The 27,148-nt window shown below is 38.0% G+C and overlaps 1 protein-coding gene across 1 annotated transcript in view; it reads left to right on the forward strand.

The window, feature by feature from the left end:
- Positions 1-27,148, forward strand: part of PTPRM (protein tyrosine phosphatase receptor type M) — an 812,937-nt gene that overhangs the window by 498,600 nt on the left and 287,189 nt on the right. Inside the window, exons 9-11 of the mRNA XM_044921209.1 lie at positions 4,363-4,472; positions 14,391-14,592; positions 17,727-17,829. Of these exons, the coding sequence (XP_044777144.1) occupies positions 4,363-4,472; positions 14,391-14,592; positions 17,727-17,829 (415 nt within the window). The remainder of the gene's footprint in view (positions 1-4,362; positions 4,473-14,390; positions 14,593-17,726; positions 17,830-27,148) is intronic.

The following is a 27,148-nucleotide window of genomic DNA, read 5'->3' on the forward strand; positions in this document are numbered from 1 at the left end:
AAATAAATAAATAAATAAATAAATAAATAAATAAATAAATAAATAAATAAATAAATAAATAAATAAATAAATAAATAAATAAATAAATAAATAAATAAATAAATAAATAAACAAACAAACAAACAAAACAAAACAAAAAAACCCAAAAAACAAAGAAGGCTATAATGATAATGAGATAGAAATGACTTGAATAAACAAACAGAACAGCTTCCAAGGGTAGAGGATTTTCAAATTGTAGATCTTGTTTTCTGTCTCAGCAAAAAATATATATATATATATTTTGTCAAAGTTATAAATAGGTTTAGTGTTTTTCAAAGAAGTACATATTTTGCTTCAAGCTTTTTCTTCATTTGAAAATAGTTCATTAAAATCTCTTTGGCTCAATTCCAAAAAAAACCCCCAAAACCTATTGTTTTCATTGCACACTGGCATCCAGTGAATTAGAAGAACTTTTATTTCAAAGTATATTTCCTAACAACAACAACAACAAAGTCTTCAAAAAGAGAGAAAAGAAAGACAAAAATAGAATAATTGTCAATACCGAGTTTGAAGAGAAAAGAATGATGGAGTCACTTTATGTATCTACCATTATAAAAGGCTATAATTCATTGAACATTGAGTTTTACTGTGGTATAATATTTCTATTGAATATTGTTTTTTTCATGAGAAATGTGTGGAAAAAATTGTCTTTTTATTACTGTTAAAGGTATCACAAGAAAGAATAGGGCTCAATTCCACAAACTTAGAAACTAAAGCTTATCAGGGTGCCTGGGTAGCTCAGTCGGTTAAGCATCTGACTCTTGATTTCAGCTCAGGTCATGATCTCAGGGTCATGAGATTGAGGCCTGCGTTGGGCTCCGTGCTCATCAGGGAGTCTGCTTGAGATTCTCTCCCTCTTCCTCTGGCCCTTCCCCTCTGCATGCATTCTCTCTCTCTCTAAAATAAATAAATCTTTTTAAAAATGGTAAAGAAACTAAAGCTTATCTGTCCCAAATACTGAATTTCTAAGAATTTCTAAAAATAGGTAGTAGACCTAAGTTCCTTTGAGGTACTATTATCCCTAATTTATTTAACTCTTCTAGTATTTTGTTTTAGTTTACTTTGTCTGCTCCTGCATATATATATATCCATACCCCGGTTAGGTTTTCTTGTTAACGTTTCCACAGGGCTATCAATTACAGGATCTCCAAGGACATTTTAATGTTTACCCTTATAAGATGACCTCTGTTCAACATAATTTTGACTATTTCTCATTTTATTTCACTATGATTTAGAGTAACTGAATGAAATCAAAGATATATTTTTTCTGTCTTTACCTCTTTACATCTGCACAAAGATTAATAAGTATTTTCAATTAGTAAATATCATCTCAAAATTATAGAGCCACTCATATTTATCTTGCTACTGTGAGAAAACTGATGGTGATATCATAATAAACACTTTCAAGCTCAAGAGGAAAAGACTAGAGTTTTCTCTGGCATGGCCAATTTTAGTTCAGCTTCTGACTGATGAGTATTTCCATCTCAGACCCTGGAATCTGAATTTTCTTAGAACTCATCAGTGTTATAACTTCATATATACCTTGGTTTTCTTCACTTTATGTAGTTTCACATCAGTTCCTTCAGCTTAAGATAGAACAATTATTTTCATATTTATATATTAGAGTTTGGATGGTAAAGATGAACTTAATCCAAGTTCCTCATTTTAAATATGAGGCAGCTGAGACCCAAGGAGGTTCAGTGAATTGCCCAAACTACACAGTTTAATTACTGAGAAGTCTTAAATCAGAACCCAGGCCTCCCATCGGAATCAGTAATTTTTTTTCTGCCAAGCAGTACTGAGCTCTATTCAAAATAACTATAAAATCTTACATCTACCAGTAGCCCCTCAACTAAAAAAATGTGTACTACCTGTGAGTATCCTTTTGCAATTCTAGGCACTCTTTCCAGCCTATGGAGATCTTACCAACCCTTAAAGGACTATTCGTATCGTCCCACAATCTAAAAATTCTCCAATTCCCTTTTCTAAATTTATTGAGATATGTTTATCCATTCATGAGTTGAACATTTGCATTGTTTCCACTTTGGGGCTATTATTAAAATGCTTATATTAATATTCATATATAATTTTATATTAGTATTTGTGTAGAATTTTGAGTAGTATATGTTTTCGATTCTCTTAGGTATGTACCTAGGAGTGGAATTCACATGGTAAATTTATCAATGTGTATCTATTTGGAGAGCTGCTAGACTGTTTTCATAGGAGCTGTAGGATTTTTATATTCCCTCCAACAGTGTATGAGGGTTTCAATTCTCCACATTCTCACTGGTACTTATTATCTGCCTTTGGACTATGGCCATTTTAGGGGTGTGAAGTGCTATCTCACTGTGGTTTTGATTTGCATTTTCCTGCTAGGTGGATATGTTGAACATCTTTTCATGTGCTTATTGGCCATTTGTTTATCTTTTTTTGGAGAACTGTTTATACAGAACCTTTGCCTATTTTTAATTGGATTATTTGTTTTCTTATTGGGTTTTTGTAATTCTTTATGTATTTAAGATATCTCTTATGAGATATATGATTTGCAAAACTTTTCTCCTATTCTTTGTGTTATCTTTTCACTTTCTTGATAGTGCCCTTTGAAGTGCAAAGCTTTTCACTTTGATGATGTACAGTTTACCTGTATTTTTTTTGTTACTGCTTTTGCTTTTGGTGTCATGTCCAAGAAACTATTGCCTAATCCAAGGTCATGAAGGTTCACACCTATGTTTTATTCTGAGTTTTGTAGTTTTAGCTCTTACGTTTAGCTCTTAAATCAATTTTGATATAAACTTATATGGCGTGAGGTAAGAATCCAACTTCGTTTTTTCACATGTGGATATCCAGTTGTCCCAGCACCATTTGTTGAAAAGATTATCATCTCCCCATTAAATTTTCCTGGCCCCTTAATGAAAATCAATTGACTGCAAATGTAGGTTGTACTCTCAATTCTGCTACACTAATCTGTATGTTTATCTCTATGTCAACACCACACTGTCTTGATACTGTAGCTTCGTAGTAAGTTTTGAGAAGTGTGAGTCCTCTCCAACTACTTTTTGATTATCCACACCGTCACCGAGAAATTTGATCATGTACCTTCAAATATATGTATAAATACTACAGATATACTAGTTTTTAAATAGAATAGACACGCTAATACACTAAATTGTGTATGATATAATACATATGCAAAAACTGAGTTTACGTGAAAATGAGATTAAACAATACTTTTAAAATAACACTAAATGTTATTTTATAGAAAATTAGCAGGTAAATTTCCACCTTCCCTTATGTCAGATTTATTTGAAAACTAGTCAAAAGGTGTTGCATATTTCAGGTTTTTAAAAACTGGCATAAAAATTCCCAAAGTCTTTTGTATCATTAATAAATAAAATAATTTTAAAAATATTTATTATTACATATTATCTCATCTATATCACATCTTTTTAGAACATCTATTTTGTGTGTATTTTTAACATATATTAAATATCAGTACAATAGTTCATATCCATTTTTCCTTCACATAATTTTGTCACTCAATATTGTAACTCTAAAATATATAAAAACATAAAATTCATCCATGATAATGTATATAGCTGTCATTTATACTCAGTCTTTTGTGTGTTATATTGTGTGACTATAACAATTTATTAAACCATTCAGTTTGTCCCCAAATTATTATTTTTATTAAAAAATGCTATGTTGACATCTTACTATATGTCTCCTGGTACATACATGCAAGAATATTACTAGGAAATATACATGGAGGTAGGATTATTGGCTCATATGATACATGCTTCTTTAGCTTTACTAAATACTACCAAATTATTTTCCAAAGTGGCTGTACCCATTTCTGCTCCCACAAGCAATGTGTGGGCATTCTTATTGCTCTATATCTTTATTTCTGAAGAACGTAAAAGTTCATTTAAAAGGTGATTACTGAGCTTCTTCTAATTGATTCGAACTTTAAAGAAAAATGTGATGAGATTATTTTCTTTATAAGGACAGTGTAGCCAAAATGGTTTTATTCTTTCTTTCTTTATTTTATAATTTTATTTTATTTTATTATGTTAGTCACCATACAGAACATCATTAGTTTTTGATGTAGTGTTCCATGATTCATTGTTTTTGTATAACACCCAGTGCTCCATGCCAAAATGGTTTTAAATATCAGATTTTTTAGAAGAAAACTGAGTTTGTCTATGGACTATTAAATCTTATGTCTCAATTGAGAGTGAAAAACCTAACATGTCTAGAAAAATCTAATTTGGGCCGGGTCTCTCAAACATTTCTTGATTTTTTTTTTTTCTTTCCCCTTCTAAGTGCCAGGTGCTGTTCCTACTGAATCCATCCAAGGAAGTACTTTTGAAGAGAAGATATTTCTTCAGTGGCGAGAACCAATTCAAACATATGGTGTCATCACTTTATATGAGGTAGTGTATACATTTATTAGTGATTTAATTTTTCATTATAATTTCTGTGATAGCTAGACCTGCTAGTATTTAAAAATGCATAATGGCTTCATGTCTTCTATGAAGTTTAATGCCTGTGATAGTTAACAATGGTTACTGCATAGAAGCAAAAAAAAAACCCTGAGTTTTTCAATTATGTATCATTTCAGGATATATATTTATAATGATTTGGATGTTTCTAGACTATATGTTATATGTAAAGACAAAACATAGTATTAAAAAAAATCACTTGTACTAAAAATAAGTATTTTGAAGTGTACATTGATTAGGAGGCAACCACATTATCCTATTCTTGCTAGCTATAAAATAATTTACTACTGAATTATAGAAGAACGCTGATTATCCAATTAGCAAAGTCAATAGACATTGTCTCAGGGGTAACAATAGAAGAACGTCTTTTGGTTTCTTAGTATTAGCCCAAAACATCCTTTAGACTTCCTTGACTAGTTTTGTCTACTAAGCCATATCAAATGGTTGAGTGATAGAGAGCAGAGAAGAATTTGATGAATTGTTCGAGGAAAAAAATAACAGCAGTAACAGGAGGTGACAGTCATCATCACATCTGTATGAGCATCATTTCACTGTGCCTATTGTCATAGAAACAAGCAGGTGCATTTTTTTTAAGCAAGCATTTATTTGAATGCAAATTTAACAAAATTATATGTTGTTAGGTTTCTAAAAATTACGGCAATTCCTCCTATGGAACCTCTGCTTGAATACCTTTCAGAACCACTGACAAAAGCCTGAGCAGATTAGCTGTCAGACAGTAATCACCAGTAAACCCCCTCCCTGACCCAACTAGCCTCACATTTATGTTTCCTTATACCTTTTGAAAATTGGTATTGAAATGCAAAAAATAATGTTTTTAATTGAAAGCTAAACAAAGTAAGAGAAAAGAGAAAAAAGTTGATTTTCATGTTAAGTTATTGGTGCTGTTCATTGGGCTGCTTCATTATAAAAGAATTCAGTGTTATGAAAATCTGTGGCTCAGCTTTGAAAGAGCTAAGTGTTATCATCAAACAAGTTCATATTTTTTCTCAGTGATCAGAATTTTTAGTTAATATTGTTGGGCCCAAGACCATTTTCTGGTCTCACTTTTGGAGATTCCTACCTAAGAATAACAGAATATTTTACTAGAAAAAATAACAGCCTTTGAACCAGTGTTAAGTTCCAAGAAATAAGTCCATCTGTCCTAAAAACCACATGTTGATATCTAGACAGACAGAAATAATAGCTAGATTCATTCTTCTTGATGCCGCTGAATATACATCTTTGTGTAATAAGTAACTTTAGCATGAAAACAATAGGAATAATAATTCAAAAGGAGAATCCATTAATCTCTGTGAATTCAGCAGCCAGGGTCTCCCATTGAACACTGATCTAATGCTGTTATAATTGGGGATACCTGAATGTGCCATAAATCAGGGTTTTAGAAATCAGATATAGGTAAGTAGAGTAGGTTGGTTTATTTTTCTAGGTACCAAAGGGAAAATGTTAAATGTGTGAATCAGGCTTCACTGATTAAATACAAGTTTTCTGGCCACCAGATCTTTCTCTTTCCCCCATGTTTTCCAGAAGTAGGAAGGGGGGTTTCTGTTCTCAAAATAGGCCTTAGGTGGGGTCTCAGGACGGAGTTCTTCTTCAGCTAAGATGCACTGTATGCTGTGCCCAGCCTGTGTGAGAGTCAGTGATAGGCACAGCTTCCTCCTGGAGCCAAGGACCCATGTTCAGCCCAACTTGGTCCCCTCCGGAGGACCACAGTCTGTGGGTACTGACATCACGCTAAGGAAATAGAACAGTTGCCCCCTCAAAAAGAGCAGGAACCTTAGGGACAGTATGTTCTTTCATAGAAACACATTTGATTATAGGTAAAAACTGGAAGGTGAGGTAAATTATCGTGATTGGAGAAAAACTTAGTAACAAATGATACAGGTGTTTCTTTAGGGCAGGGAGCACAGTTGGATCATTTTTGCAGGAGAGAAGAGAAAACAGGTAGAATGCTGTAGATGTTTAAATGAATATGCTATGGGTTCAGGTTATTTTCAGTTTCTCTTTACGTCTTAGGAAATACACCAAACCATCAGTGATTGGACAATGCTGACATCATCGTTTTCTGCCAGGAGTCATGGCAGTTGATAGCACTAAAGCATTCTTCTGATCTTAGTCTTTGCCTCCTTTTCATTCCCCTAACAACCATCTTCAGCCTTCTTGAACTAGCCTCTCCTTCCTGCTCTCCCCACCTTTTTTCAGGTTCTAGCCCTTCCTGTCCCTTTACTTCTCGATCAGCCCTTTATTTTTATCAGAGTCATTTGCCTAAAACCTAGACTGATAAATACAGCCTTCCTCAACAGCGATCAAAATTTTTATTTTATTAAAATAGAAATGTAATATCGCTCTCTGAAAGAATATTTTAAGTACAGAAGTATTCAAAATAATATCCTTGCTTCCCAATTTCACTTTTCAGAGGTAACAACTGTTAACAACTGCGTGCATGACCTTCCAAAATTTTACAAGGTAGAAATTATAGTGCAAGTTCATTTATGAATAGAGATCGATAAAATTTAATAAATATTAGCAAACCCAGCATTTTTTACAAGAATAATATGCCATTAAGACACCTACCTCACATCATAAAAAAAAAAAAAAAAATGGATTCACGTTCTAAACACAAAAGTTAAAACTACTAGAACACTATAAGAAAAATAAGGTAGGTATTTCTGTAATGTATCTTACTAAGCTTGACATAAAATTATATTTGGAAGTTATATTTTAAAAGATTGACAGATTTACTTATATAAGAATTTAAACTTCTGAACAACAAAAGATAGCAGTAGGAAAGTCTAAATACAGACAGAAGATTTGAGGAAATTATTTTCAAAATTTATAACAGTGGATGGGTTGTTGGCCACAATAAACAGACTTGATAGAGATTGCTAAGAAATGGACAAAGCATTCCATTAGAAAAACTAGACAAAGAATAAGAGGAGGCAATTCATAGAAAAAAAAAATCCAAGTAGCATTTAAGCACGTGAAGAGATACCTATCCTACCTTACTAATGATTCAGAAATGAAATAAAGCAAGGGCTACAAAAAGTTTAAGTTTGTGTAATATCAAGTGTTAAACAATGACATGGGGAAATGCACGTGTGTATAGACTGTTGATGGGAACATACATTTTACATCTTTTATGTAGGCAATTTGGGGGATCCTATCAAAATTTAAACATTGCATATCAAGCCTATTTCTAGAAGTTTATCAGTCAGTAATACTCCCAAATACAGAGGGTTATATATATGTCCAAGTATTTTCATTGTACCTCACTAACTTTATATGGCTCTTGATTGCCTAGTAAATAAACTCCAGACTCCTGGTCATGTTCCCAACAACAAGCTTTGGGAACAAAAAGAAAAAAAGAAAGAAAAAAAAATATATATATATATAAAAGAGAGAGAGAAAGAGGCAAACCAGGAAAGAGGCTCTTAACTATAGAGAACAAACTGATGGTTACCAGAAGGGAGTTGGGTAGGGGATGGATTAAATAGCTGATGGGGATTAAGGAGTACACTTGTCATCATGAGCACTGGGTGATGTATGGAAGTGTTGAATCACTCCGTTGTACACCTGAAACTCATATTACCCTGTATGTTCACTAACTGGAATTTAAATAAAAACTGTGTGTGTGTTTGTATATATAGAGAGAGAGAGAAAAGAGAGAGAGAGTGTGTGTGTGTGTGTGTGTGTAAAGTAGTGGGAGAAGACAGAAGTATAAAAGGTACGGTCCCTTCTCTATTAGAAGTAACAGTCCTAACAGCAACTAGCAGTAGAATGAAATAAGTACCAAAAGCAAATCACTTTAATGTGTGAGGAGTATAAAGTGCAGTGTCATGTGGGCACGTAGCAAAGTAGAATGGTCTGGATTTGTCAACTCATGGGGGCATTCAACAGTTGAAGACACCTCAAGATCCCAGGCCTGGATAACTGGGCTTAACTAATCACTACTGACTGAGATAGGTAAGAGTGTAGAAAGAAGTAGAATTTAAGGTCCATGTCAAGAAGTTTCATTTCATTATTCAAGGCCTGCCATGATCTAATTCCAATTCTCATTTATTACTGCATCTCCCACTATTTTTCTCCTGGAATTTAATGAGCTTACATATATGGAATTTTCTTTTCTCTGAAAACCTTCTGAACGATCACACCACCTGCTTTTGCTTATTTCCTTCTTTCCTCCTGATGCTCTCCCCTCCTCTCTCGTCCTGTGGGACTTCTGCTTCTCTTTCAGTTTTTCATCCAAATATTGTACTGTTCTCTGAAGTATCCTAGGTTCTTTCCTCCCCGGAAATCAGATTTTATTATTCCTTCTTCCAATTGCGTGGCTCTCCATTAAAGGACTGTATTTAACACTGGCTGAAATTCCAATCAACTCACACTCCCTAGAGGATTTTTAATCCCCTCCTGGCCAAAAATTGCATGTTATTCTATTTTTGGTCCTCTATGAATCTTTTAGTTCAGAACTTGAGACTGTAAGTAGAGGAGGGGAAGGTAATTGGAGATAATTTTAGGCACCTACGTATGAATCAGAAATCATCCAATATTGACCCCATCTTACCTAAATGTGGCCCCCACTTATGTAGGTTGCATGTCAGTTCACTTTTGACTTGGGACATCCCATAAAACTGCAAACTCCAACATGGAACGTCAGTGTTCTTTTTATTTTTAAGATTTTATTTATTTATTTGAGAGAGAGAGAAAGAGAGCACAAGTGGGGGGTGAGAAGGGGCAGAGGGAGAGGGAGAAGTAGACTCCCCATTAAACAGGGAGCCCAATGTGGGACTCGATCCCAGGACTCTGGGATCATGACCTGAGGCGAAGGCAGACACTTAAGGACTGAGCCACCCCAGCGCCCCGTCAGTGTTCTTCATGTAGGCTGCATCAAAATTGCCTTGGCCCTCAGCCAGAGATACACTGCAAGCATGGAAGCAGTCCCAAACTTTCCTTCTGGGAGTTTCCTGCTGCTTTACTACAGCCTGGCACTTAATAGGCTCTTAATAAACATGCATTGAATGAACAAATGAAAAAATAAATGCCAAAAGGACATGGTACATTTGGGTGTGAGCATAGAGGTGTTTTTCAGTGTCCTTTAGAACAACTGCTCAGATACATATAGATGGAGCATCCATTCTCCAAAGGGCAGTGGATTCTAGAGTGGATTGCTCCTATTCCTGAGGAGCTGGGTTTTTTATTCCTGGTATTCAAACTCCCAGGTCTCTGGATGGCTTTGACAGGGATCAGTGACTTTTCTGACATTTTGTGTCTGCATCTATACAACACACTTGCTTGTTAGGGATTTGTTAGAAGTGAGGGAGAGGAGGGGCGCTTGGGTAGCTCAGTTGCTTGAGTGTCCCACTCTTGGTGTGACTCAGGTCATGATCTCGGGGTTGTGAGATTGAGCTCCACATCCAGCTTCGTGCTCAGCATGGAGTCTGCTTGAGATTCTCTCTCTCTCCCTCTGTCCCTTTCCCCACCCCCACCCCCACTCACTCTCACACTCTCTCTCTCAAATAAAATCTTTAAAAAATAGTGAGGAAGGGGCGTCTGGGTGACTCAGTCGGTTAAGTGTCTGCCTTCAGCTCAGATCATGATCCCAGGGTCCTGGGATCGAGCCCCGCATCGGGCTCCCTGCTCAGTGGGAGCCTGCTTCTCCCTCTGCCTCTGTGCTCTCACTCTTCCTCTGTGCTCTCTCTCTCTCGATCTTGCTCTATCTCAAGTAAATAAATAAAATCTTAAAAAAAAAATAGTGAGGAAAAGAGTCCATAATTTTTAAAAGCGCATGCATTAGTGTGTATGTGCATTTTTATGGGTCTGGGAGAGAGGATCTGTTGTTTAGCAAATTCTTAGAGGGCTGTGGCTGAAAGACCCGTGACGGAGCCCCCGTCTAGCTTATCCTGCATGACCATGGCAATAGATGAATACCAACCCATCCGCCCCCGTGGAGCAACAGGTCCTTTGCTCAAGCATTTGCTTTCTGCTCTATAGTCAGTGCAGGTGCAGCAACATCCTACTTGCCGTGGTGTGAGCATTTGTGTAAGCACATGTGCACACCTCTTCTTCCTGGGAGCTTTTTGGGGAAAATATATACTGAGTGCCAAATATGTACTGATCACTGTGGGATCAGAAAGAAGAGTAAGACATCATTCACTCCTCAGAAAGAAATTATGTGAAAAGTTCCACATCCTTTGGCATATTGAAACGATGATTTAAGACTACGAGAGAGGGGCTCCTGGGTGGCTCAGTCAGTTAAGCGTCTGCCTTCGGCTCAGGTCATGATCCCAGGGTCCTGGGATCGAGTCCCGCATCGGACCCCACATTGGGCTCCCTGCTCATCGGGGAGCCTGCTTCTCTCTCTCCCACTCCCCCCTGCTTGCGTTCCTTCTCTTGCTGTGTCTCTCTGTCAAATAAATAAATAAAATCTTAAAAAAAAAAAAAAAAAGACTACGCGAGAGCTTTCACAGCGTGATGATGTATCACCAAATGAACTGTATGAACTCAGTCATGACATTGGGCGTTCAGCTGAGCCAGTGATCATTGGGCCACATTTTGGAAGCTTTACAGAGAAGTAAAATGGGAACTCTGGCTTCAGATATGGGCGGACGGACGTGTTTTGTTCCAATCTCACCTGAACTCCTGGCATCTTTGAAAGCATTTCCTTCTTCAGACACTTCTTTCCTTTTCTTTCTTTTGATTTCCATGACAGCTTTCTCTATTGGCTTTTCTGGCTTGTTTGTTGGTATCTCCTCCTCCACCACTGATTATATTAAATGTCACTGTTCTCTCTGAAATTGTTTCCCCAGTGACTTCATCCATTCCTAAACCATAATATTTCAATGCCGGTCACCCCCACATCTCTATTTCTTGGCCATACGTCTCAAATCCCATCTTGATACCATGCACCCTGTGTCCACAAGCCAGCAGTTCATTTCCCCTCATTCATTCCATCCCGCTCAGTAAGTGGGGCCATCTTTTGTTTAAGCCCCAAACGTGGAACCTATCCTTGATTCCTCCATCTTTTCCCCCATATTCAATTGATCACTGACTTCTGTCCATTTTAACTCTCAAATATGCCAGTTCTTTTCATTTACTGCTCTCTTCACGATGCTAACCTTAGTCCCAACACGGCACTGTCAGAGGTGCTGAAGGTTCCCTGTGGTCTCTGTGGTAGTTCCCGGTGGCCTCCCTGCCTCCCTTTACTACTTCCATCCAACAAACCACTTCTTCCCCTGGCAGCTAACCTTGGTCTTTTCATAAGGGAAATTAGATAATTTGGTTTTCATACTTCAGAATATTCCAAGGCTCCCCCTTGTACGCATCCATGCTTCTTATCTTAGGGTACAGAGCACTGCATGGTATGGCCCTCACCCACTCCCCAGCCCCTGGTCGAGGGACCACACTTACCTTGCTTGCTGAGCCACAGTCACACAGGCCTTCTTTCTGTCCATTAACCGTGTACAAAACACTCCTGCTTCATGGCCTTGGTTCATGCTGTTCTTTCCCAAACTCTTGGCATGGCTGGCTCTCTCAAAGTTCAAGTCTCCTGAAATTAACTGTCATCCCCTCAGTGGCCCCTTCCACAACCATTCCTGGTGGTCAAGCACGTATCCCTCTCTGCCTCAATATTCTTTGTCTTAGCACTGTGTTTGTTTCATCTACTGAATTTTAGCATTTTAAAATTATTAATTTACTTTCTGCATCTCTCCCAGCTCCACTCACTGCAGTCCAGATTCTTAAATACTTGCGGGCAGGGCCTGTGTCCGCCCACTGACCACGGTGCTCGCGGTGTCAGTGTTCACTCCATCAATATTTGAATGGAATGAATGAATCTGAGCAGGGAGAGAAAGCAGGTCACAGATAGTGCTATCACCTTCCAAGCAGGTGAACATTTATGAGCCAAAGCAGTGTCAGAAAAGCCCAGTGTTTGTGGTACAGAAAATCTTTATCCCCTGACCAGGGCAGAAGGTAATATAATGTCACTGTGTTAAGTATTCAGAGATGAGTTTGGAGAAGAAGATGTAGGCAGGTCTTAAACCCAAAGGTAGGAAGTTTGGACTTTGTCTCCTATACAATTGTGTCCCATTAAAGTTTTTAGTAAGGCAACAAAACGAACAAGGAGCTGTACCTAGCTCTGGTGGGCAGTGCTTGTCCTCATTTACTTAGACTGTATCATAGCTGTTGAATTGCATCTCTACTTCTCCACCAGACTATTACCTCCTCCAGGACAGGTACCATGTCTCACCCACCATGTGAGATCCCAGCTCAGAGCCCAGTGCTTGGTTCACTGGAGGCATGCGATGAATGTGTTTAGAATGGGTGAATGAATGAGTGAATGAATGAATAAACTTTGGGGAGCAAATATGCCCTCATAGCTTAGATCTACCCTCTCTGAACCACCGTTTTCTCTAGAAGTGTCAGAATGAGGACTGAGTAAACAACTAAGCACAGAGTGGTGCCAATGTTGAAGTCCCTCCCAGAGCAGCTGGTGGGGGACACTCTTGACTCAGAGAAACCTTGTGAGGGAAATCGGCTAGAGGGTTAACGACAGATACGCTGCCTAACTCTGAGAGTGGCATGCACTATAGTGATTAGTATATACAGCAACCATTTTCTTGCCAAACTTAGATGATTCAATCTAAATATTCTTTCAGAGAGGTCTCCCTAATTATAATGACATGGTATAAATATAAGAAGAAAGAATGTCAATTATCACTTCGTGTAATAACAGTGTTAGTGTTCATGCACATAAATTATAAGTAAGTTTACCTATTTAAAAGCAAGAAGAGTGCTCAGTTTTGCAATTTAAAACTTTTGAATATGCCACATTTAAAAATTATGTCATTACAACCAGAAGTTAGTAATCACCTCTAAAATGCGTGTTCGTGAATAGTTGATGAACTACTTATGGTGAAATTCTTTAAAAAAACCATTTGAAAGGGCAAATTTCAAGACACCTATGATATATTTATTTTCACACATTCCAGATGCGTCCAATGTGCTTTAAACCCCTGTTATGTGGCTACATATGAGAGCCTTCTAGAGTGGCATTGCCTGAAATGGCAGCTCCTAGTCACGCACGGTGATTTACATTTAAATTTTAGTTAATGAAAATTAAATAAAATAAAATGCTCAGGTCCTCAGTCTCACTAGCCACATTTCAAGTGCTCTGTCACCACTTGTGGCTGGTGGCTACCATCAGAGTGCAGAATAGAACATTTCCATCATGACAGAAAGTTCTATCAGACAGCATTGCTCCGAAGAAAAGAAGTAAATATGACCCGTCACGAGCACCATGGTCATACCATCAAGAGCTCCTGACACGTGTCTAGGATTTACTGTGAGAGCAGATATCTTTGCCCACATTGGTGAAAACATTTAAAAATGCCCTTGTTTCCAGAAGACAATAATCCTTTTCAGTGCGGAATCAAACTGGCCCCTGGATGAGAGATGAGGCCTTACCCTTGTACGGTCCTTATCTGTTTGAGCTAGTTGTACATTTTGTGATGTTGTTTTAAGCCAACTGTAATGTAGTTTTCCAAAGTGACATTTTGAAAACAAACAACTTCAAGGTATTAACTTAAACCTGAATTCATCCTTTATGTTCTAATCTACTGGCTTTCAATTCCTCTGTCTATAAAAGTAATAACTCATAGCAGTTTTGGCTGAGTTCCTGCACCCCTTCACCGGATCCAGGATTTGAAGAGTATAAGTGAGTAGAGGAGCTTATCATAAAGCATCTGACAGTGCATACATCACAGGGGTTTATTGGATAAAGATGTGATCCCGGTCCACCTGCTTCAGGTATTTTATCGAATTCTTATTCTCTTGCAGATCACCTATAAAGCAGTCAGTTCCTTTGACCCCGAAATAGACTTATCCAATCAAAGTGGAAGAGTTTCAAAACTGGGGAATGAAACCCATTTTCTGTTCTTTGGACTGTATCCAGGGACCACGTACTCCTTCACCATCCGAGCTAGCACAGCTAAGGGGTTTGGACCTCCAGCAACAAATCAGTTCACCACCAAAATATCAGGTATTATACCTTTGTGAGTTATGTCTTTTATCACAGGTAACGTTTTTGTATTTTTCATTGTCAAGGATACAAACCTCACCCCGACTGACCCATTGTGTTCAGATTAACACTTTGGCATGCATGAAAATCAGACTTGTGGAATTGAATGAGATACTGCAAATACTTATAATTCGGGAGCTTAAGATCCTCCTTCATTAAGAAGTAGGCATGTTGTATCAGTTTGCACTGGAGGACCTGAGCATGAGTGAGAGTTCTGGTCTGTGTGCTCCTACCCCCTCACAGTACAGGTTACCGGAGCAGCAGCATTGGAGAGATATCTGCAATGAGCCGTGAACGACTGAGTGCTCAGCAGAAAGACAGCGTTATATGGAGTCTGCTTCCCGAAGGATCAGCCTTCCTTGGGATCTTCACCATTAGTAGTTGCGATGACAGAGGGGTGGTACCAGGCACTTACAGCCTCCAGCTTTTTGCTGGTAGAGACTCAATTATGCCATCCGACCAAAGACATAATTTGAGAAGTATTTCTGGCATGTGCAACTGTGCAGAAAATGTCTTTGTGCTTCAGACTAGAGGAAATGGAGTTGCCATCTGCTGGATATATAATAACAATAAACACAATTCCATGGACATTTCCTTTTTCCCCCTTAGGGTATGAGTGGAAGGGTATTTGAGTTTTGGCCTTGTCTGTTTTGGTTGGGGGAAGATGAGCAGGAGGCTGGTGAGGGAAATAACTCTTTCAATCAGTCAGTGTTAGCTAAATAATATTTAGCCTTATTTTATCTATTTTCCTTCATTTCTAGTTTTTGGAAAGTTTTTGCTTAGAATCAGAGGCAGGGAAGTGCTTACAACAAGAGTACTATGGGGTGTGTGGGTGGCTCAGTGGGTTAAGCATCTGCCTTCAGCTCAGGTCATGATCCTGGGGTCCTGGGATCGAGTCCCATGTTGGGCTTCCTGCTCAGCAGGGAGTCTGCTTCTCCCTCTGCTCCTCCCCCGCTTGTGTGCTCTCTCTCTCAACTAAATAAATAAAAATCTAAAAAAAAAAAAAGAGTACTATAAGCACTCAATTAGGTTTTGAGGGAGGGAGGTTTGGAATTTTGTTTTTAAGCAATTATAACTTCAGAGGAAATTTTTCATCGTGTAAGATTTTATTTATGAGCACAAACTCAACTTGAAATTCAATATACACTTGATAATTCATAGGAAGCATTAGGTAATAACAGTATGGAGAGTTGGAAGAAGAGGAAGACGTCCTTGGGAGGTTAGGAAAGTGGCATAGGTCGTACATCTCTAGAGACTACTAGACTTGGAATCAGAAAATCTGGCTTCTAGTTGTAATTTTCCATGCATGCCCTCTCTGATCTTAATCAAGTGCATTGATACCTGGATGTAATTAAGATGATATAATCTGGTGCTTGAACTTATGATGGAGACTGAAGAGGAAATGTGTGCCAGTATGTGTATTTCCAAGCCTCCATTATTTTGGTAATTTTCCCCTATGGAAATCATATCTCAAAGAGTATTATCTTAAAGAGGATGTTCTTTTAGAAAAAAAAAATCATTTTTACCATTTCTGTTATATAAAAATTCTGGTTGATATGAGTCTGACCACTGTTAGCCCACCAAGTTCATACAGTTTTATCCAAAAACAAAGACAGTTAACATTTTAGTTAGCCTGCACAGACTCATCAAGAGTAACTATTTGATTTTTATAGTTCAAAGAAAATTACAGTTGGGCGCCTGGGTGGCTCAGTTGGTTAAGCGACTGCCTTTGGCTCAGGTCATGATCCTGGAGTCCCTGGATCGAGTCCCGCATCAGGCTCCCTGCTCGGTGGGGAGTCTGCTTCTCCCTCTGACCCTCCCCCCTCTCATGTGCTTGCTCTCTCTCATTCTCTCTCTCTCAAATAAATAAATAAAATCTTAAAAAAAAAAAAAGAAAATTACAGTTTATGGGCCCCAATTTTCTACTTTCATGGACCTCAGATTACTATTTTCTATACAAAATATAATTCTGTGTTATGAATCAGAGTTAATTTTTAATAGAATTGGAGTTAATTTTTAATGCTGAGAAAATCCAATAAATGGAAATGAGACATAACCCATGTCTTTTACAGAAAAGCTTTTTATATGTAAGAGATTTAAAAAACTATATTTGTAAAAAAAAGGATCACTAGTGTTCTCATCAGGTACCTACACCATGTGCCCTCCCGCATCACAGCTTCATGAAATGATCTATCTAGTCCATGGTGATGACAAAATTATTGAAGAACTCTGTCGTTATCTTCTCGTAAGAATGAACAATCTAGAAAACAAAGAATGCCAGGAAATGGACCTGGAAATAGGATTCACATGAAGTGGGGGAAAAGAATTAACATGTAGGATTATATTTGCCTGGCTCTCTTTATTATCTCTTTGAATTCCCATAATAACCCTAGAGGGTAATTTCTCCTATTTTGGAAGAAGGGTAAACTGAAGCTCCAGAGGTAATTCATGTGCCTACGCTCTTAGGCTGATTAAAACAAAACAGAAAGTCAACCCAAGCCTTTCTTACTCCAATTCCCATACCTTTTTCACCTTCCCGCTCTCCCTGAGAGCCCACTAGTGGTCACTAATTTCAACAAGCCTCTCTGGCTTCTACAGTCTTCAGATCCCTAGATGGATCTGTGGCATACACAGAGTCTTCCATCTTGACTTTGATGGGAGAGCTATAATGTTCAGTTTTATGATCCTAGTGATTATTTCTTAAATATGCATTTAAAGTTATTTTTAAAGAAAAGCATACCTAGCAGTAAGTACACAAATTATAAGTGCCCAGCTTGATGTATGTTCTCAAGCTAACCTACACCCATTTAGCAAGAATGGAAATCGAGAGACAGAATATTACTAACACCTCACAAGCCCCCCTCATACTCTCTCCTAGCTTAAACTCAAGATCAAAGAAGTCGACATCTCCTGGTTTTAGCAGTGGTTTCTGATATTCGGTGTAGGGTATATACACAGAGGCTGCCCATGGTCAGTTCATAGCTGCAGTTTAAGTGCACTGTGTTCTTAATGTTCTTTGCAAATGGAACTAGGAGGAAAACTGAAAAGATCGACCAGAAATAATGAGTCTCCCATCTCACACATTTTTCCCCCAGCACCCTCTATGCCGGCTTATGAACTCGAGACCCCTTTGAATCAGACGGACAACACAGTGACAGTCATGCTGAAGCCAGCACACAGCCGAGGCGCGCCTGTCAGGTACTGAGCAGAGGAGGGGTGGGCTGGCTCCAGGGAGATAGACACTGACATCAAATTGATGAATTTCTTGACTGTGTTTTCTAGGGATTCGATGCAAACAGCAGGCAGCATGTAAACCCATATCTTTATTAGCTCTAATTAAAAGAAATGACTCGGGAAAGGGGATGTGCTTTGATGTGGGGTGTGAGCAAGTATTGTGAACAGAGTTTGATGCTGTTGCAAGTGGGTTGTTCTTTGAAGATATGGAACAAAAGCCTTAGTCTGTTGAGAGGTGGCTTTACTTCTAAAAAGTAATTGCTTGCTGCAATTTAGTTACCCAAGGGCTGATGACATTCTGATCCTGAGCTCTGTTCTTTAAATGGACCTTTGGTTTTTTGCTTGTTTGTTTGTTTACCTGGGGCTTTAAGTCAGTTAACTTTTGGGAAATGGGCTAATCTCTCCATTGAATATGTGGTGTATATTTATTTTTTTAAAAGAAACCAATGATTGGAAAGAGCATTGTGAAGTCTTTATTCAAACATATTTAAGTTTATTACCAACATGTAGGCCCCATTTCTCATCCCATGATGATTTATATAGCTAAGAAATTACAAAGTGTAACTTTTACGGTGAATGAATAAAATAAATTTATTCTTCCTCGGAAGGAGCAGAGGAATGCCTGAATAACTCTTGAGCATGAACTTGTCATAAGCTCATTAATCTATATAAATGAAATTGCTACTTGTTTCAGAAGGATTTAGATATTCTGTACTATCAGAATAGATTCCCTTCAAAATAATCTATTATTCTGAATAGCATACCCCGAGGAAACATTTACATTCCTATTTAAGGCTATATAGGGCTTGTTTCCATACTCCTTGTGTAGAATTTTACTCCATTAACCTTTTGAAACCTGGCTCTATTTGATCATGTTTTCACTATAGTGTCATAGGGCAATCAGTTGGACTTCTTTCAACATGATAAAATATGTACAAGTTTCAATTCAGAGTTAGCAGTAAAAACAGAACAGCATTTGTTGATAGTAAAGTCCGATTAGGGTGGGATCGCAGAAATTTTTATTTGAAAAATCTAGAAAATTTTATGTCACAATTTCTAGTTCACTCTGTTGACTTGACACAGTAGTAAGGGATTTTCCTGTCAGGGATTTAGGATCGCCATTCATAAGTGCAGTCTGTGAGAACACTATGAAATATGTCAAAGCTCTATTCCAAATTTAAGATATTATTACTGCTAGAAAAATGTAGCCACTGACACTACCTAGGCCCTTTGTGTTGACTTGTGTGCAGTACCAAGGGGTTGCCCTAATCCGAATGACCCAAGACACACACTCATTAGACGGCTGGCCAAGATCCGAATGTATCTGTGGCCGTGGGTCAGACTTTTTTCACTCCAGAAGGTTGAAGTATTATTAAATGAAAATTGATAATCTGACCATGTCCTTGGGAGCATCATTTTCTTGTGACCAATTTAAAAGTGGTCTAGACTCAGCAATGCAGGCTGTTAGGACAGGGGTCCGTGTACTCCTACCGGAGCATCACAATAAAATGAAAACATACAGCCCACTCATCTTCAAGGCCTCCAAATGGAAGGGATCTGAAATCCTAACCATTTCTCCAAAACAGCCAGTTATTCCCAATTCTATTTTATTCTCACATAAACTCCTTTTTCATTTTCTGTTCTTAATGCCTTTTTCCTTCAAACACTTTCAGTCCGATTTTCGTCCACCTCTCTGTATAGATCTTTTCAAGTCTGAGTTTTCAAATAATATTCCTTTGGGCCACCTATATCAGCCTTCTCCCCAGTTCTCCTTTCCTTACTTTTTTAAAGTGCCTCTTGCATTCCAAACTAGTATTCATATTTTCTAAACATGCCTTTCAAAGGCATTGTCTTGTTGTTTTCTTTTATACCTTTCTAGTTGTTTTTGGAGACTGGAGCCTTACCATTTAGTTAATTGTAGATATCCTCAGGCTTTTTATTCTTATGTTATAAAAATACACATTCAAATGCTTGTCAGAGTGTCCAAAATACACGGCTTTGCCACGTTTCACATCATTTCTTAAAGGCAGTCACTAACTCTGCTAACATTTCAGTATTTGTCATCTAAATCTATGCTGGAATCAAGATCAGTTCTTATGGACACTATTCAGTAAGCATTACAGGCAAACCCACTACAGATATCACCTTAATTGGAAGGATACCTTCCTTAAATGGGTAAATTTTATTGGCACAAATTTGAGAATGGAAATTATCTTGACCCCCCCCCAGTCAGAAAGTTGTGGGGTTTTTTTGTCATTGGGTTGGGTGTTTTTTGTTTGTTTGTTTTTTGGCTTTTTTGGTTTGTTTTTAGTTTTTTGAATTTTTTTTGCAGAAAAGTGAATGTTCTTTTTCAAGGGATTTGGTGTTACAGTACAACATAATGGGACTGATTATCTATTGAATAGATGCTAGACCAATATATCTAGAAAGACTAGTTTGGAAAAAATGTCCATAATACTCTCAAACTAAATGAGGTATATCAAAATTTTCAATTTCATTTAGTGTTTAGAGAAATGAGAACTCTGATTAGGGAATCATGGGGACCTAAAATATAAAGCCATAATGTAGATTAAAACATTTGAACACATCTGGAAATTTGCAAAATGCACATGTAGTCAAACTGCAATACAAGAAGGCTTTTCCCAAATGATAAGATAAATACTAGAAGAAGGAGGGAAATAGAAGTAAACATCTGTTTGCTTTCCTGGATTTTGCACAGTATTATATGCTCAAAAATACTGACATTGTATGATTTCCAAAGCCAGTTCTTTCAATTGATTTGATTTTTCTTTAATCCATAATCATTGATGTTAAAAATTCAGCCCCACTTCATTTATGCACTTCACTAAGTAAGGTGGTTCTGCATTCATTCCATTACAAACACTTAGCTTGCTTAATGCAGATTCTTAAAATTGCACTAAACTCTCAATGTAAATGATTGCTGTCTTTTTATTGATCAACATATCAGCTCTGTCACATAAAATTATTTAAATCCTGAAATGGCCAGGAAGAACACAAATTCCATCATTCTAGCTAGTAAACTAGCACCTAGGACAGAATTTTAATGTCTGTTCATGGATCCAATTTTTTTTTCTTTAATAAGACAGGGGAAAGCTTAATTTTCTTTTACTCATTTAGAATCCCTTCATTTCTCTCTCTTCTCTCCACTGTTCATTACATTCTCATGGTCTACAGCATGAGACTCCTTCACGTTGTTGCGCCTTAGGTGATGATGTTTTCAAATGACTCTCATTTTTGTTCTTTAGGCATTGTTGCTTCAATTTATTCATAAATGTTTTGGAGCTATATGTCTTCTTAATTAAAACAGTGCTTGAATATGTTAATTAAACATTCTGATATTCATTTCAGTGAAATGTTAGAAAATTACCATTTTAAGTACTCATTCTTTGATTCATTCATTCAGGAGAAACTACCAAGTGGGGAAAACATCTATTAAGTTGCCTGTCCGTGGGGATGGGAGGTGGGCAACAATCACAGCAACAACCAAAACATTAAAGCTGATGCCTAAACATGCGAATACACTTTTAATGGATGGCAGCCACCTTGTTCTTCTAACAGGGGTAGTCCTAATTATTTTAATGCTGTGCTTTTACTGTCACTGGTAACTTCTTATACTACAGATATCTTTGCAATGAATGCTTCCTCAATAGTTACATTTAAAAAGTGAATAGTTCCGGTTGCTGAGAATCAGGGCCACAGTCTTAAAGCAAATAGGAACTTCACTACATTATGAATCTGGAAGAGATGAGGCCATAAGGAAGAGATGGAAGAAATATTTTGCCTTATTTCTTTAAAGCATGTGTCCTGCTAGGTAAGATTTCAGATGAGACAGGGAATATTTTCTGTTAGTAAAAGGCAGGCATAAATGTTTTATTCATCCGAAACACTTTTGATTTTAAAAAAAGACTTGTACCATATAAAAACTTTAGTTTCATGTATAAATCAAGAATTTATTTTTTTTATATAATATGTTCGGGTTTTTATTAAACAGATTTCACCCTAAATTCCTTACTGCGGTAGACTTGACAAATGTGTGCTGTTTTCATTTACTCCTCTTTGTCACTTTTCCCTGATGCTGCTTTGCCTTAGGTAGGTAGCCAGCAAAATGTGTACAGATCTTAAAGCCTCATTGTTCACTTCTAGTATTTCCTGATTTAGCCAAACTACTCATCAAATATTCTTCTGTAACAAATCAGATAGAAAATATAAAAAATGTATTAAAGGATGCTATTTTTTTCTTATAACTGAGCTCTTTGTCCTTTGAAAACTCTATGCTGTGTTCTTATACCAAGGTGAAGGACAGGTTTTCATTCCATTGAACATAAATAGTCAGTAAAGCAATTGTATTTATCTTAAGAAAATTTGTTAAATTTCCTAAAAATGTTTGATTTGATCCTGGAGCTGTAGGGAAAACGAGATTTGTTCTTTTTGTGGCCAACAGCTTGCACTCATGTTTCCAGCTGGTTACCACACAGAAGTTATTATTAAAGGGATTCAGCAGGAGAATGTCAGGGAGTCTATGAAAACTGCCACCTCAGAGGGGACAGTGAAACAGATCTTTTGACAGTAAAAGCAAGGAAAGAGATCATTATAGTTAATGAATGATAGGAGATAATCATGCGTTTGGTTTTAAGAAGTTCCCTGTAGAAATTACACTTGTTGGCATATAATTAATTTTGGTTTAGGAAGTTTAATATTAGGAAGTATGGACCAAATATTAATTTTTAAAAAGTTATTTTAAGGCAGCGGCAATCCGTTTGATTGTCTACCATTAGTAAGTCCAAGGAAAGACATTTTCACTCCATGACCACCACCGGCTTTGGCTAGCCCATTCTCTTCTGCTTCATGCAAGGAGCCTATAAGTAAATAAACATTATGAGGTTCTTGTGAGGATTAAAAAAGGTAATATTTTTTTTAAAAAGCACTCCAAACTGTACTTCACACCTACTAACTGCTATATCAGTGTTTTTTCTTACATCGGCCCTTTCAAACCATGTCACTAGGTGGTTTGTGTTGTTTCTTTTCATAGGACTAACTCTGGTCCTCTAGCTCTTCCTTTTCTCATTTTTTTTTTTTTTAAATCTGATATCACAAAAAAGGTCTTAATTTTACAAGAAAAATAAATTAAGGGTTTAACAATTGTCTATCAATAAAATCATAAATAATAGAATGCCAATAAATTCTGGTATCTCTACTACATTTTGAAATTTGATTGCATCTGGCTACGTATTTATTTCTGCATTTGCAAGTTTTTAGTTAGGAATTGATATTACAAATAGTTAATGAACTCTTCGCTGTCCCAGTTCTGTAGTACAGCTCTTTAAAAAGGTTAGATGTTTCCCTGCTGGCTCCTGAATCATTAGCTAATTATGGTTATGGCCATCTCTACTGAATAAACTTAACCATAGAACAAAAGGAAACCGAGCTCTGTTTATAACCATTCTGAAAGTGAAATTCATAATCTGACACCAGTGGGGAGTCAGTGAGACACGGAACTTGGCTCAATGATGTCTAATGTTCTATTCACCGTTGAAGAGTCTGATTCTTCCTCCCATTTCTTAAAAAATATCTGTATGTATATTGTGATTCAAGTACCATTTTATGGTCATTTAATCATTATGATTATGCTAGAATTTATTCCCTAGATTCTCTTTTTAATCAGAACAGTTTTGTCCAAGAATTTGATCTTGGGTCAGAGGAACCAGTTAAATAATGATTTGCAAATATTTTTTATTATTTTTTCCCCAAAAGTTTATGCCTTTATTTTATTTTGTTGTTGGATGACAATATTATTCTGAGAATGGAAAAACTATCATGTAAAACCTCACAGCACAGAGTTTACCTTAAGATCCAAAGATCCTGTAATATAAATTTAAAGTAATATAATTTTAAATTAGCCTATTATAAGTCAGTGTATAATTTCCATATCTAAACAGCGCTTTGCTCTAAATTAATTAGAAACTGCTGAATCTGTCAATAATCAAGACCATTGTGACCTGAGACACAAGATAGCGTCAGGTGTCATGCATCACCTTTTAGGTGGGCAGGCAGAATCACTCTTTCCTCCTTTGGCATATTCTAAGGAAGAAAGAGTAATATTCAAATAATTACTCTGTTTTATGGGTCACATAAATTGTGGACCTAACTTTTAAAATGAGCCCCAGGATATAGGGAAAGGACATACTCGGAAGTTAAATAAACCTAGTTTCAAATCCCAGCTCTCTCAGTGACTAGCTGTGTGACTGAAGAATCACATCTCTAAGCCTCGGGTCCCTCATCTTTGCAGAGCAAGGTAATATCACCCTATCTCAGGAGTTGTTAGGATTATAATTATTAAGTACTCACTAGGTTTCAGGCACTGTGCTGAGTACTGGGAACACAGAGGAGCCTGTTATGGGCTCTCTTCAGGGGTTAACAATCTAGATGGGAGCGACCAGCGTGTCATCTGGTGGCCTATTACAGGGATGAGGACTGGCACAGAGAGGCCAGGGGCAGGGGTTGTACACAGGACGGTCAGGTAAGACTTCAGAGAAGCAGCTCTGAAGCCAAGCAGCTGAATCTTGCAGATGGGTATTGTCCAAGAGATGTATGTCCTGGGGAGGAATTTGCAGAGGAGGTTAAGTGTGTGGCAGGGAATAAATAATGAGTGAAACAGATGAGTTCCAAAAGGGCAAGGAGGACTGAGCGAGTTGGCCTGATCTGGGAATGAGAAGTGTGTTAAAATTAGAGTGGTAGAAGGGGCGGGGGGTGGGGGGGTGTGGGCAGGGAGATTGGGAGATCGGGGCTAGATTGGGCAGCCTTATGCTCCGTGCCAAGGAGTAGAGATGTAGCCTTTCGGCAGTGAGTAGTCACTCAGGAGCTTTAGGCAAGGAAAAAAATGTAAGGAAGATCAGCCCTGCAGTGGGGGAAGGGTTAGCCAGGGACACGGCATAGGAGAGCTTCAGAGGAAGTGTGGCTTGTGGATGTGCTGAGCCCACTCTTCCTTTCCACTGGGCCCAATTACCAAACTTTAGGCATGAAGGGAAGGGATCCTGCAGGTGCCACATGTTAATTTTTATTAGAGACAGTATTTAAAGGAATCCAAACCATTTAGTCCTTTTTAGAGGGAAAAACATATTGACTAACCAAAGCAACTGGTGATATTAACTGTTTAGAGTATTGTTAAAGTGGACACTGGAACACTAGAAACTGAAAGCTGATCTTAGCAATGACTATCTAGTAATTTATTGGTAATTACTAATTGTATGAATATTTTTAAATCTCAATTTTCCCAAGCCATAGAAACATGGCATTATTAGTCCCCCTCCTTGCTGAGAAGCTTCTGGATCTTTCTCCTTTTGCTTCCTTCCTTTTGCTACGTCACCCTAACCCCTTTGCCCTGAACCTGTGCTCGCTGCTTTTGGGATGATTATAATCTGTACTGGGTTGTGTATGCAATGCCTGCTGAACGGACACCCTGGTGTCTTTGCCTACTGAAAGCCAGAGTGCAGAGGCTTCTCTGAGCACCAGTCTGTTTAGTGGATGGTTGTGGCTAGTTCTTGCCTAGGGCCAGGGAAGACCCAAGTGTTGGATCATACTATATCTTGTTTCTGCTGTCTCAAAGGAATCCATGCTTCTCTCAGAAAAACTAGGTGCTTGAGACTGAAACTACAGATTACGTGAAAGCCTTTGAGTATCGTGTACACTAGAGGCCAAAAGTTATGCATGACTGTCTCCCTAGAGGTGAGAGCAGGTAGTGCTCTGCATTCCCTGACCCAGACTGACCAGCCGCCCAGAAACCATCCATCAGGGTGACGGAGGTAAGCATACAGGTTGATCTCATTTTCCACTGACGATAGAGAAAGTTACATGCTGCTTTCCCCCCATCTCTCTGGACCATCTGTAAATGTTAACAGTGGAATAATTTACAAGTAGTCTTTGTTGTAAATCCAGAGCGCCAGAAGGTTACAAATGCCTTGAACTGAACACTGCATCGCCTTAGTTACAAATCCCAAAGACGCTATGCCCTTTGCTCTCAGGAGCTGCTAGGTCTTCCTAATCACAGTTATTGATTCCAGGGTATTTAAGGGATGAATTTCTAGAGGCGTTCTGAGCTAAGACTGAGAGCCTTTGGGAGCAAAGATCTTGGAAATTTTGATGAAGACTAATTGATTTAACTATAGATGCCTCATTTTTACTTTTTTAAAGTGCTAAAATCACATATATCTGAGAGAAAAGATCCCAAGTTCTAAGAGGCTGATCGAGTCATGTGTGGCGCAGAGCGGGCAAGCCAACCCAGTGCGCTGCTTAGAGCCACAGGCTTTCAGAGCTGAGGAGCAGCCCCGAGAGGATCTGGCCACTTTCCGGTTGTGACAGCACTTTTGGTCCTGTTGTGGGGGCATAGCCGTATCATGAGTGTGGTTTTCCATCAGCAGAACATTTCATCCACCAGCACATATAAATACATTCAGTGTGATTGTTGATGGCGAGAACACTAAAGCCCACAAAAATTCTGACATGCCTTCTGTTTCATCAAAAATGATTTCATTAAATATATTATTATCTGATGCTTGGTGGTCACCTGTATTTGGTTTCCAGCTACTTAACTAATACTCCTGTTTGATGTCAGCCTGTTTGATAGCAGAACCTCAGGAGCGCTGGGAGTTTTTCCATATCACCACATCGCTTTGGTGTGGTTCCCTGTGTCCTAGTTATTCTACTTCTCTGCTTTGCCCTGAAGGTAAATATCTTGACCAGTGTTGGTGCAAGTGTTTTCTGCTCAATGAGAAGCCATAAGAGCTCTCTGCATTATTAGTATCTAACATTCTTGTCCTCTGCCACATTGCAAAGTGTTAGAGCAAATTTCACAGTTGACATTTGGCTATTATTCAGTCATTCTTCATTCATTTACCAAATATCTACTGAGCACTTTTATGTTCAAGTCACTGTGCTAAGATGGTGATCAAGCTGGAGAGAAAAGTCCAGAGTATTCCAAGAGCATCTGACAGAGGATGAAATCTCAACCAGGGATCAGGATAAGCTGTTCAGGTTGAAATGCAAAAGAGAAGTAGGAGGTAGCCGTGAGGGGCTAAATGCAGGTACAGGTCTATCCAAGAGAGGAACAACCTGGAGAAACGCCTGGAAGAAGAGAAAGTAAAGAGATATAAACTGGGGTCATCTTCGTAAATACAATTAAAAACACCCACAGAGTAAATGAGGTTTGACTAGCACTCAGGAGTGATTAGATTTATGCATTTAATGCTGAAAGTGAGCATTTTCCTAC

This window comes from Neomonachus schauinslandi, chromosome 14, assembly GCF_002201575.2.
Source record: "Neomonachus schauinslandi chromosome 14, ASM220157v2, whole genome shotgun sequence".
In the NCBI taxonomy this organism is placed as follows: domain Eukaryota; kingdom Metazoa; phylum Chordata; class Mammalia; order Carnivora; family Phocidae; genus Neomonachus; species Neomonachus schauinslandi.